The following is a 12725-nucleotide window of genomic DNA, read 5'->3' on the forward strand; positions in this document are numbered from 1 at the left end:
TCCTGACCTCAAATGATCCACCCACCTTGGCCTCCCAAAGTCCTGGGATTATAGGTGTCAGCCACTGCGCGTAGCCTCAAACCTGCACCTTCTGATGCAATAGTTCAACTTCTAGAAATGTATGCTTCAGGAATAATTAAGGATATAGCCAAATGTTAATCCGAGATTGCCCATCACAAGATTTGAAAAAGCAAAAGTGATGCTGACAATAAGTGCTTATTGATATAAAAAGAGCAACTGAAGAAAGCAGATTATATGAATGGCATACAGTATCATTCCCTTTGTTCAAATCTAGAGAAAGGTGTAGATAAGGATATACTCTCATAGCAGCAGTCATGTTTTTCTGAAATGGAACCTATTTATTTTCAACAAAACAATATTTATCAGTATTTTGAAACTGTTCTCTAATAAATAAGTAATTTTATTTTTTGAGATGGAGTCTTACACTGTCACCCAGGCTGTAGTGCAGTGACACGATCTCGGCTCACTGCAATCTCCACCTCCTGGGTTCAAGCAATTCTCCTGCCTGAGCCTCCCGAGTAGTGTGTGCCACCACGCCCACCTAATTTTTTTGTATTTTTAGTAGAGACAGGTTTTCACCATGTTGGCCAGGATGGTCTTGATCTCCTGACCTCGTGATCCACCCACCTCAGCCTCCCAAAGTGCTGGGATTACAGGTGATATGTAATATTTTCATTATAAAATGTTGGAGTCTCTCTTGAGACTCCTCTAGCTTGGAAAGCTGCCCGATTGAAAAAAAAAATTAATTAAAATAGGCCAGGTGCAGTGGCTCACTCCTGTAATCCCAACACTTTGGGAGACAAAGGGAGTGGATCATTTGAAGCCAGGAGTTCAAGATCAGCCTGACCAACATGGTGAAATCCGTCTCTACAAAAAAAAAAAAAAAATACAAAAATTAGCCAGGTGTGGTGGCATGTGTCTGTAATCCCAGATACTCGGGTGGCTGAGGCAAGAGAAGCACTTGAGCCTGGTCAAAGATGGGTGACAGAGTGAGGTCCTATCTCAAAAAATAAATAAATGAAATAAAATAAAGTCCTTTATGTTGATTTTTGTTTTTGAGACAGGATCTAGATCTTTGTTACCAAGGCTGGAGAGTAGTGGCATGATCATAGCACACTGCAGCCTCACCCTCCTGAGCTCAAGCGATCCTCCTACCTTAGCCTTCCTAGTAGCTGGGACTAGTGAGTGCCACCATGCCTGGCTAATCCTTTTCTTAAGTAGAGACAGGGTTATGCTGTGTTGTTCAGGTTGGTTTCGAAGCCGTAGCCTCAAACAATCCCCCCACCTCAGCCTCCCAAAGTGCCGGGATTATAGGTACAAGTCACAGCATCCAGCCAGTCCCAGTTTTCAAGCCAGTTATGGATAGCACAGAGAGGATACAGTGAGGGTGGGGTAGAGCCTGAGCCACCTTATGTATTTATTCACTTATTTATTTATTGAGAGAGAGAGAGAGATAGACTTTCACTCTGTTGTCCAGGCTGAAGTGCAGTGGTATGATCACAGCTCACTGCAGCCCTGACCTCCCTCCTGGGCTCAAGTGATCATCCTATCTCAGCCAGTACATGTCACCATGTACAACTAATTTTTTTTTTAAATGTTTTGTAGGGACAGGGTCTTGCTTTGTTAGTCTCAAACTCCTGGGTTCAAGCAATTCTCCTGCCTTGGCCTCCCAAAGTGCTGGAATTACAGGCATAAGCTACTACACCCAGCCTGTATTTTATTTTACTTTATTTATTTATTTATTTATTTATTTTATTTTATTTTTTTGAGACGGAGTTTCGCTCTTGTTACCCAGGCTGGAGTGTAATGGCGTGATCTCGGCTCACCACAACCTCCATCTCCTGGGTTCAGGCAATTCTCCTGCCTCAGCCTCCTGAGTAGCTGGGACTACAGGCGTGCACCACCATGCCCAGCTAATTTTTGTATTTTTAGTAGAGACGGGGTTTCACCATGTTGACCAGGATGGTCTTGATCTCTTGACCTCGTGTCTCAGCCTCCCAAAGTGCTGGGATTACAGGCGTGAGCCACCATGTCCGGCCTTATTTTACTTTATTTATTTTTTTAGAGATAGGGTCTTGCTCTGCCATCCAGGCTGGAGTGCCATGAAATGATCATAACTAAATGCAGCCTTGAACTCCTGGGTGATCAATCCATCCTCCTGCCTCAGCCTCCTGAGTAGCTGGGACTACAGGCGTGAGTCACCATGCCTGGCTTGACTAATTTTTAAACTGTTTGTAGAGAATGCATCTCGCTTTGTTGCTTAGGCTGATCTTGAACTCCTGGCTTCAAGCAATCTTCCTGCCTCACCTTCCAAAGTCCTGGAATTACAGCCATGAGCCACTGTACCCAGCCTGAGCTGCCTCTTTATAAGCCCAGGTAAGCAGCCACTGCCTGGATTGACCTGCCCTGGGTCACTATCCTGACTTCTGAAGATCACATGTCTCCAACCATTTCCATCCAAAACACTGGCTACTCCCAAATCCCCAGCCCTTTTCCTCAGACAGTAGTGACTGAGGACATCATTCAGAAGCCTTTCCTGCTTCCTCCGCCTTCCCCCGCTAGAGCCCAGTGATCTACCTGTGTGTAGTTCATGGTCTCCATGGTGCTGTCATAGGCAGAGCGGAGAGAGGCAAAGTTGATGAGCACATCTACCTCTGGGTGCTTCCTCATGGCATCAGCCATGTTCTTGAAGACAGGTATCAGGATCTCCTTGTGTCCCCAGTAAAACTTCTGCTTGTGGTCTCCACTGTGAGACGGTAAAAGAAGAATTAGAACATCCTCAGTCTGTCAGGACCGGGGAAGGGGAAGCTGAGGGGAAAGAATGTCACCTAAAAGGTAGAAAAGGCATGGTCTCTGCCCTCAAAGAATTTTCATCTAAGGAACAAAGATCCCCAAGGAATACTGACTGCCCCTGTCTCTGAGATGGGCAAAGCCTTTCCCAGCAAAGGGAGCTCACTCGCTGACTCCCCAAGCCTTGCCTTTTTTTTCCCCCTTTGAGACAGGGTCTTGCTCTGCCACCCAGGCTGGAGTGCAGTAGTATAATCAGGGTTAACTGCAGCCTCAACCTCCAAGGCTCAGGCAGTCCTCCTGCCTCAGCTTCCCAAGCAGCTGGGACCACAGGTGTACTCGACCACACCTGGCTAATGTTTAAATTATCTGTAGAGATAGGGGCTCCCTATGTCATCCAGGCTGATCTCAAACTCCTGGGCTCAAGCAATTCTTCCACCTCAATCCCCTAAACTGCAGGGATTACAGGCATCAGCCCCAAGCTTTGTCTCCGCAGAGGGAGGAGATGCTTCTCTCCATGGGGTAACTCACGTGAAAGGGTAGACCATGGCAGCCACTGAGGGCTCGTCTCGGGAACAGACATAGTCAAAGTCCAGCATGCCTTGCACAGCCCGGGTCTGCATGCCCCACACAATGGCCTTGGTGTGGCGGCTGAAGAGGGTAGCGCTCTTTCCTGGTGGGCAAAGACACAGAGAGTGCACCCAGAACACACACCCCCAGGAGACCCACAGGGGCAAGCGCTGCCTGCCAGATCCCTCCACACCCCAGGTCCACAGGATGATGGCTCATCAAAACCGTAAAAGAAGGTCAAGAGGACAGAATTCTGAGAACTTGGGGAGGAGGTACCTAGATTTTTCTGGAAGAAGGTGGTAGAGAGAGCAAATCAAGCTAAGAGGGCCTGCCTAGCTGGTAAGTAGCTCTGTAAAGAACAGAGAAAGAAGGGCCCCACAGTCAAAGATGCCCAGGAGAATTCTTAAAGGACCTGCTTCATTTCACAGCCAAGGTGTGTCATCAGCTTATATGCAAATGAAGTTTTGACAATTTTTTTTTTTTTTTGAGATGGAGTTTCACTCTTGCTGCCCAGGCTGGAGTGCAATAGCTCGATCTCAGCTCACCGCAACCTCCACCTCCTGGGTTCAAGTGATTCTCCTGTCTGAGCCTCCTGAGTAGCTGGGACCACAGGTGCGTGCTACCATGCCGGGCTAATTTTTGTATTTTTAGTAGGGACGGGGTTTCACCATATTGGTCAGGTTGGTCTTGAACTCCTGATCTCGTGATCTGCCTACCTTGGCCTCCCAAAGTGCTAAGATTACAGGTGTGAGCCATTGCACCCGGCCAATTTTTGTATTTTTAGAACAGATGGTGTTTCTCCATGTTGGTCAGGCTGGTCTCGAACTCCTGACCTCAGACGGTCTGCCCATCTTGGCCTCCCAAAGTGCTGGGATTACAGGCATGAGCCACTGAGCATGATCTGACGAATTACTTGCAAGGTCATTGGAAAGAAATGTTTATTTTAGCTCTCTCAATTTTGGTGGCCTCAGGACTAATAAATGATGTCCCAACAATGCTTATCGCCCTGTAAACCTGGACATAAAGCCAGCTCCAGGTTTGAGATGGAGTTTCACTCTTGGGGTTTGAATCATCATGAATTCTAGGTCAATTTGAAAAGGTTTGCTATAGCTGAGGCTGAGGACATGGCAGCCTTATCGCTAACTGCGGTTCCGGCCACAGCTCTGCACAAGCCAGGAGCAGCAAGCTCTCCTGTTTTTCCCATCCTCTCCCTTCTATCAGGTGGCTCTTTCCTGCTCAGGACAGTGCTCTTGGATAGGTCCTCCTTAAGAGATAAGGCTAGGCCAGGAGCAGTGGTCCACGTCTGCAGTCCCATCACCTTGGGAGGCTGAGACGGGTGGATCACCTGAGCTCAAGAGTTCAAGACCAGCCTGGCCAACATGGTGAAATCCGGTCGCTACTAAAAATACAAAAATCAGCCAGGCATGGTGGTGGGTGCCTGAAATCCCAGCTACTCAGGAGGCTGAGGCAGGGAGAATCACTTGAACCCATGAAGTGGAGGTTGCAGTAAGCCAAGATTGTGACACTACACTCCAGCCTGGGTAACAGAGTGAGACTTCATCTCAAAAAAATAAAAATAATACAAAAAAATTAGCATGGTGGGATGTGCCTGTAATCGCAGCTTCTTGGGAAACCAAGACACAAGAATCACTTGAACCTAGGAGGCAGAGGCTGCAGTGAGCCAACATTGTGCCACTGTACTCCAGCTTGGGTCACAGAGCAAGACCCTGTCTCAAAAAAAAAAAAAAAAAAAAAAAAAAAGGTAAGGGAACAAAAGAAGCTGGTAGAAGTGCAGTCCTCCAGAGGGGCATAGTGGTGCATGCTTGAGTCCCAGCTACTTAGGAGACTGAGGTGGGAGGATCGCTTGAACCCAGGAATTCAAAACCAGCCTCGGCAGCATAGTGAAACCCCCAATCTCAAAAAAAAAAAAAAAAATTTCCATAATGTTATTATGCATTGCACACCTGTACCAAAATATCTCATGTACCCCATAAACATATACACCTACTACATACCCACAAAAACAACAAAGAAAGCCAGGCGCGGTGGCTCAAGCCTGTAATCCCAGCACTTTGGGAGGCCGAGGTGGGTGGATCACGAGGTCAAGAGATCGAGACCATCCTGGTCAACATGGTGAAACCCCGTCTCTACCAAAAATACAAAAAATTAGCTGGGCATGGTGGCGCGTGCCTGTAATCCCAGCTACTCAGGAGGCTGAGGCAGGAGAATTGCCTGAGCCCAGGAGGCGGAGGTTGCGGTGAGCCGAGATCGCGCCATTGCACTCCAGCCTGGGTAACAAGAGCGAAACTCCCTCTCATAAAAAAAAAAAAAAAAAAACAAAGAAAGTTTTAATGCAGCAAGTATATTTTAAAAATTAAAAGTGCAGTCCTTAGTCGCAAGGGAAAGGACTCTCACCACACTTCAGGCAGCTGACCTTCCCCCTCTGGGTCCCTGCAAGTCCAAGTGGAGGAAAGCAGCCCTCAGGAAGGTTCTGAGCTCCCCTGGGGAGAATGACGCATCTAGCCCAGTGGCATCTGGTATTAATTAACCTTCTGTACCACAGCAGGCTTGGCTAACCAAGCTCATGGTCTGATTAAATCCCTGTACAGGCCTGTCTCTTCCATCATAGCCTTAAGCTTCTCATGACAGAAGCCTCCTGATGTTACAAATACCTGATTTACTGTCACCTAGACCCACCTGGGTTCTGCTGAGACATGAGATCACAGAACAAGGGAATCCACCTAATCCAGTTCTCTCACTTCCCAGTCCCCGGAAACTGAAGCCCAGAGATGCAAAATGACTGAGGTCCTAGGACATCTAGCATCAGAGCCATTTACTTAATCACTTAAAATGCAGCTCAACTGTGAAAGTCAGGAGGGAGAATATAAGTGTTAGATCATGATCTGCCATTCTCAGGGGAACCTGCATCACGTCACCCCCGACAGGTGATGCCCGTGCACATGCTTCTGATCTATCTACCCCACCAGCTACAGAAATCAGGACAAAGTCTGGAATCTACAAACCTACCAGCATCTCCAGCAGGAAAGGGAGGAGGTAGAGTGGCCCTTCCTCAAGCACAGAGGAACCCAAGCTAAAGGGTGTATCCTCAGCCCACCAGCAGCAAGAAGGCCCCAGAGAGAACTTCTGTGCCAGGAGCTGTACTCCCCCAACCAGGCCTTCTCTGGCCTCGATGAGGGGAGAGCTCGCTTGGCCATAATCTGCTCTCCCTCCCTGACACATCTTCCTTTTATTACTCACACTCCAGAAAATAACAAGAATAAACCCCCCTCATAACCCTCCTCCCCTTCAGCACACAGAAGAGCTCCTGGAGAACCAGCCCTGGTCCCTGTTCTTTCCAAACCAAGCTCACTCTGCTCTTAACTTTTAGGTAACAATGGATCTTTCCAGTGGCAAACACATCAGGATTAAAGCCAGGAGGCCTAAGGGCTACATTCCAGACCTTTCCAGCTGGTTATCAACCCTGCCAGTTACTCCTTCCCCTCCCCTTAGCAAAGGGACAACAAAGACTTCCCTGCCTCCATGGCTGTGAAGGTCAAAGTTAAATGGAAGCTCCGATGCTATGAAGCAGTTAATCTATTCAGCTAGTCCACTGGGTGAATGTGCACGCACAGAAGTGTCCACTGTAAAATGTGACCTCATCTGCCAGACAAAGCTCATAGCCCTTCCAATTCCCCAGTCTCCAGATCCACTGCACACCCTTCTGCACTTCTGTCTACCTCCTTCTCCACCTCTCCTGTTCCTCCACCACAACCCCAGAAAAAGATAAACTGGTCCCTGGAGCTTGAGGATGAAGCCGGCAGTGGTGAAGCCGAGGCAGGCAAGGTGAGAAATGAGATCAGAGGTATATGAGAATCAGGGGTGTGACCTGTGGCTCCCCTGCTGCACCCCAGCCTCGACAGACGCCCGCGGCTCACTGCCACTGCCCTTTCGGTTGGATGGCCCCCTCCTTCCCAGGCAACACTCCCTCCTTGAAACCACTCCACTCTCCAGGGCTGTGGGTCTGGCTCTTGCTCCTTCCAAAGTCTCTACCTCCTCCCAAGCTCGGAGCCAGAAACAGCCACGAAGTGAGGAGAGCACTGAGTGGGACGTGTACTGAGCAGGGGTAGAGGGGAGGATGAGCAAAGACTTAGGACTTGGGGTCAGGCCACATCAAGGCAGGGACAGAAAACAGACCAGACAACACTGCAACCCACCAGGGGAGAGGGAAACAGAGCGCATGGTAGAACTGTTACCCGCTAACGAAGCCACACGCGGAGTGAAGGCAGGGTGAGGGCAACCTACCTTGCAGGGATCTTGGACTTGGGACTGAATCTGTCAAAGAAAATGACCAAGGCAACTGAGTGACCCACTGATGGCTGGAGGCTTTGGAGGGAAAGGGTGGGAACAGGGAAGGGTCCCATGGACAAGGCTTTCAGGGCTAAAGCCCTCACCATCTCTCTCCTGATCTGCAAAGGATGGAGGCATAGGGCCAGCAGAAGAGGTGAAAGCACGGATGAGCAGAATGGAAGCAAGAAGGAGCAAAGACCAAAGGGCAGAGAGGAGGCAGGAGGAGGGCGAAGGCTTGGCAGGTGTGCTCAACACTAGCGCCTCCCCCAGGCCCTCTGCAGGCACAGCGGGAGGACTTGTACTCTGGGCTCTCTGGCTGGCCCGGTCCCACCCTCTTAATGCCAATCCCTTCATGTCTCCACAAAACACTATGAGACGATTGGCCAGCATGGGGTTGACCTGTGCTGTGGACAAAGATACCGATTTGGGCCAGTGTCACTATTTCCCAAAATGCTGTAAGCAAAGTGTGTCCCAGAAAGAGGATGCATAGGCTACACCAGCCCAGGGGTAACTAACACCACTTATGTAGAGCTGGCCGCAAGGGCTGGCTGGCAGGAATTACATCCACATGGAGAGAAAATGAGTTGAAGTCCAGATGGGCTGGCAGGTAAGGACTTCTCTTGCAGGGGATTCAGGGGAGGGAATGTCTGTTAGGGCCCCAAGATGGTGGGGTAGGTTAGGAACTGCTGTCATAGGAGCTGGCTCTGCTGTCCTGGGCTCCCGGCGTCGGCCCTCCACTCAGGAGAAGAGTCTCAGAGAACTTCCCACTTCCTAGAATTTCTGTAACCCTATCTCCTCCACAGCCTTCCTGCCTAGGTCACACCTCCATAAGAAGAACAGTGGTAGAAGAGAACAGGGGAAACTGAGGCGACCAGGCACAGCTGGGTCCTCAGCCTTAGGAGCACCCAGTCATCCCATCCTCACGTCCCAGGCCTCTCCCATAGCAAAACCCAAACCACGTTTCATCCGCTTCTGCCAGCCCGGTGGGGGAACAGGGAAAGGGGAGAGAGATACAGAGGGGTACCGGAGGGCCACTCCCTGCAACGTGCCCGAAGCCTCAGGGAGTTACCTTGTGGCATGGCAGGCTTGGCCTTCTTTGCAGGTGCCACCTCATCGGCCCTGGACTCAGAAAAAGATGCTGTCCTGCTGGGGGCTGGCGTCTGGGGTAAGACAAGGAGAGTAAGAGGTAAGAGCCACAGCTGGGAAAAAACCATGGTCCTTAAAGGCCCCAAAGAAAACTGGTAATAAAAATTATGCACAGCAATTCTCTTCATAAGCTGCTTCCAAAAGTACTATTCTAACAATCCTCTGGGATACTAATTCATATTATCCCATGTAACAGATGAGCAAACTGAGGCCCTGAGTAGGTAAGATACTGGCTAAGGTTGCTCCCACAGCAAAAAGTAAGAAGAGTAATGATTTGAAATTTTTTTTTTTTTTTGAGACAAAGCCTTGCTCTGTTGCCCAGAGCTGGAGTGCAATGGCGCCATCACAGCTTACTACAACCTCTGCCTTCCGGGTTCAAACGATATTCACGCTTCAGCCTTTCGAGTAGCTTGGACTACAGACATGTGCCACCATGTCCGGCAAATTTTTGTATTTTCAGTAGAGACGGGGTTTCACCATGTTGGCCAGGCTGGTCTCAAACTCCTGACCTCAGGTGATCTGCCCACCTCAGCCTCCCAAAGTGCTGGGATTACAAGTGTGAGCCACCACACCTGGCCACAATTTGAACTTGGATCCAATTTTTAAATTCTTGGTCCTTTCATTATACTACTTTGATCAGAGCAGGGGGGAAAAATTGGCAGAGATCCAGAAACCATATGCACTAACTTCCACCGTATTTCCTCTTTGCCCCGAAGAACAGAGGAGGAGGACTATATCCTGGCGGAAAATATAAGATGATTCCTTCCTGTGAGGTTGGGCGAGGCTGGTACCTACCGATGTGCTCCCGCTGGCATTGAGGAGGAAGTTTGCAGTGTGGGCCGCTGTGGGTGGCTGGTTGGGGATGGGCCGGTGGCCCAGGGCCATGCCCACAATGGCCGTCATGTGAGTCTCTGTGCCAAAGACATGGATGGGGATCCCAGTGGTCTTCCCTGTATGGGGAAGAAAAAAAAATCCATTATTCCAGTGTTCAGATAAGCACCCTAGTCCATGTGACCCTGCAAAGGCCCTTTACAGCCAGGATCAGTGTCTGGTGCATTCAGTGCAAGACCAATATCCAGGACAAATCAGCTGTCATGATTTTACCACCAGACAAATCTTTCTAAACTCCGCTTGCTGATAACAAGAACAAGAAACAGGCCAGACGCAGTGGCTCAAACCTGTAACACCAGCACTTTGGGAGGCCAAGGCAGGCAGATCACTTGAGGTCAAGAGTTCAAGACCAGCCTGGCCAATGTAGTAAAACCCAATCTCTACTAAAAACACAAAAAAATTAGCCAGGCGTGGTGGCACGTGCCTATAGTCCCAGTTACTTGGGGCCTCAGGCAGAAGGATCCCTTGAATCTGGGAGGCAGAAGTTGCAGAGAGCCAAGATTGCACCACTGCACATTCCAGCCTGGGTGACAGAGCAAGACCCTGTCTCAAAAAAAAAAAAAAAAAAAAAAAAAAAAAGAAAAAGAAACATTTACTTACTGGCAAGATTCAAGTAACCAAATGCATTATCAGAGCCCGTATTCCTGTTCACAGCCTGGACCCCAGCTCCCCAGCTTTCCTCAGCCCTCACTGCATGCATACACCAGTGCCTCATCTCTCTTAACGCCCTGCTCCTTCCTCTGCATGGAGCTCATATGGAGCTTCTCCTGGCTGCTCTGTGGTCTCCCAGCTCAACCCAAGCACCACCTCCTGAGAAAGACGCCCTCTGACCTTGACGGTCACTCTATCCCATGTCATGCTCTCCTCCTCCTTGTATAGACAGACCCCTAGCATCTTCTCCTACTGTTCACTTGTGGAATGTTCTAAATTTTTTTTTTTTTTTTTTTTTGAGACAGACTGTCGCCCAGGCTAGAGTGCAGTGATGCAATCTCGGCTCACTGCAGTGTCTACCTCCCAGGCTCAAGCGGGAGGATCACTTGAGCCTCAGCCTCCCGAGTAGTTGGGATTACAGGCATGCGCCACCACTCCCAGCTAATTTTTGTATTTTAGTAAAGACAGGGTTTCACCATGTGGACCACCAAGTTGGTCTTGAACTCCTGACCTCAGGTGATCCACTCACCTCAGCCTCTAAAGAACCAGGATTATAGGTGTGAGCCACCGAGCCCTGCCAGAATGTTTTAATTTTAAAAGCATGATTTGGTAAACTTCACTGTGCTGTCCCTGGGCCTAACCCACTGTACGTAGCAGGTCCTCAATTGTGAACCAGCTCTATTTAAAAAAAGGAAACAAAAAGCTCATGCCTGTAATCTCAACACTTTGGGAGGTCTAGGTGGGTAGATCAGGTGAATCCAGGAGTTCAAAACCAGCCTGGGCAACATGGCAAAACATGGCAAAGCCTACAAAAAATTAGCCAGGGGTGTGCTAATTATTTGTACCAAAATTGTGTATTTATTGTGGTGGGCATCTGTAGTCCCAGCTACTCAGGAGGCTGAGGTGGAAGGATCCTTTGAGACTGGGAAACAGAGGTTGTAGTTAGCTGTGATCACATCACTGCCCTCCAGCCTGGGTGACAGAGTAAGACCCTGTCTCAAAAAAAACAACAACAAAAAAATTAACACTATTCAATTCAAAACTAAGTCAAATTGTGTCACTTGGCTGGTTGTAGTGGCTCATGTCTATAATCCTAGCACTGTGGGAGGCCAAGGCAAGAGGATCACTTGAGGCCAGGAGTTTGAGATCAGCTTGGGCAACACAGTGAGACACTGTTTTACAACAGTGTTTTACAACATTTTTTTTTCTTGAGATGGAGTCTCGTTCTGTCGCCAGGCTGGAGTGCAGTGGTGCGATCCTGGTTCACTATAACCTTCGCCTCCTGGGTTCAAGTGATTCTCCTGCCTCAGCCTCCCAAGTAGCTGGGATTACAGGCATGCACCACCAGACCCAGCTAATTTTTCTATTTTTAGTAGATACAGGGTTTCACTATGTTGGCCAGGATGCTCTCAATCTCTTGACTTCGTGATCCCCCTGCCTTGGCCTCCCAAAGTGCTGGGATTACAAGCGTGAGCCACCACACCCAGCCCAAATGTTTTTTTGTTTGTTTGTTTGTTGCTGTTGTTGTTGTTTTTAAGATGAGGTTTCACCATGATGGCCAGGCTGGTCTTAAACTCCTGACCTCAGGTGATCCACCCACCTTGGCCTCCCAAAGTGCTAGGATTACAGGCGTGAGCCACCGCACCTAGCCCAAATTTGTTTGTTTTTGTTCTTTTTTTAATTAGCCAGGCGTGGTAGTGGTCATCCAGTAGTCCCCAGTACTTAGGAGGCTGAGGTGGGAGGATCACCTGAGCCCACAAGGTTGAGGCTGCAGTGAGCTATGATGGTACCACTGCACTCTAACCTGTGTAACACAGCAAGGCACTGTCTCAAAAAAAAAAAATATATGTGGTTCTTCTGCTTAAACTCCTCTTGTGCCGGCTGTCTCAGAGTGATGGCTAAGCGCTCCTGTGACCTGTAGTGTCTCGCTGCCTCTCTCTCTCAGCTCCAGCCCCTTACCACTGCAGGGCCTTGGAACTTGCCCTTCCCTCTGCAAGAGTCACCATGGTGCTGCTCCCTCAATCCAGGTGTTTGCTCAAAAGTCAGTTTTCTTTTTTGATACAGGGTCTCACTCTGTCGCCCAGGCTAGAGTGCAGTGGCATGATTGTGGCTCACTGCAGCCTTGACCTCCCAAGTAGCTAGGATTACTGGTGTGTGCCACCATGACCAGCTAATTTTTGTTTTCTTTTTTTTTTTTTGTAAAGACGGGGTCTCGTCATGTTGCCCAGGCTGGTCTTGAACTCCTGAGCTCAAAGGATCCTCCCACTTCAGCCTCCTAAAGCACGTGAGCCACCATGTCCGGCCTTGATCAA

General features: G+C 49.0%; 1 protein-coding gene across 5 annotated transcripts in view; it reads right to left on the reverse strand.

The window, feature by feature from the left end:
• The window catches only part of ACLY (ATP citrate lyase), a 55675-nt gene that overhangs the window by 22238 nt on the left and 20712 nt on the right, over nucleotides 1–12725 (reverse strand). For 4 of the 5 annotated variants that reach the window (XM_074388715.1, XM_039475956.2, XM_039475957.2 and 1 more), the window contains exons 12-16: nucleotides 9667–9821; nucleotides 8795–8885; nucleotides 7681–7710; nucleotides 3340–3481; nucleotides 2599–2767 (exon numbers count right to left, since the gene is read on the reverse strand). In XM_074388715.1, the coding sequence (XP_074244816.1) occupies nucleotides 2599–2767; nucleotides 3340–3481; nucleotides 7681–7710; nucleotides 8795–8885; nucleotides 9667–9821 (587 nt within the window). The remainder of the gene's footprint in view (nucleotides 1–2598; nucleotides 2768–3339; nucleotides 3482–7680; nucleotides 7711–8794; nucleotides 8886–9666; nucleotides 9822–12725) is intronic. The other variant, XM_039475958.2, reaches the window with a different exon arrangement.

Source organism: Saimiri boliviensis, chromosome 17 (assembly GCF_048565385.1).
Source record: "Saimiri boliviensis isolate mSaiBol1 chromosome 17, mSaiBol1.pri, whole genome shotgun sequence".
NCBI classification, from domain to species: domain Eukaryota; kingdom Metazoa; phylum Chordata; class Mammalia; order Primates; family Cebidae; genus Saimiri; species Saimiri boliviensis.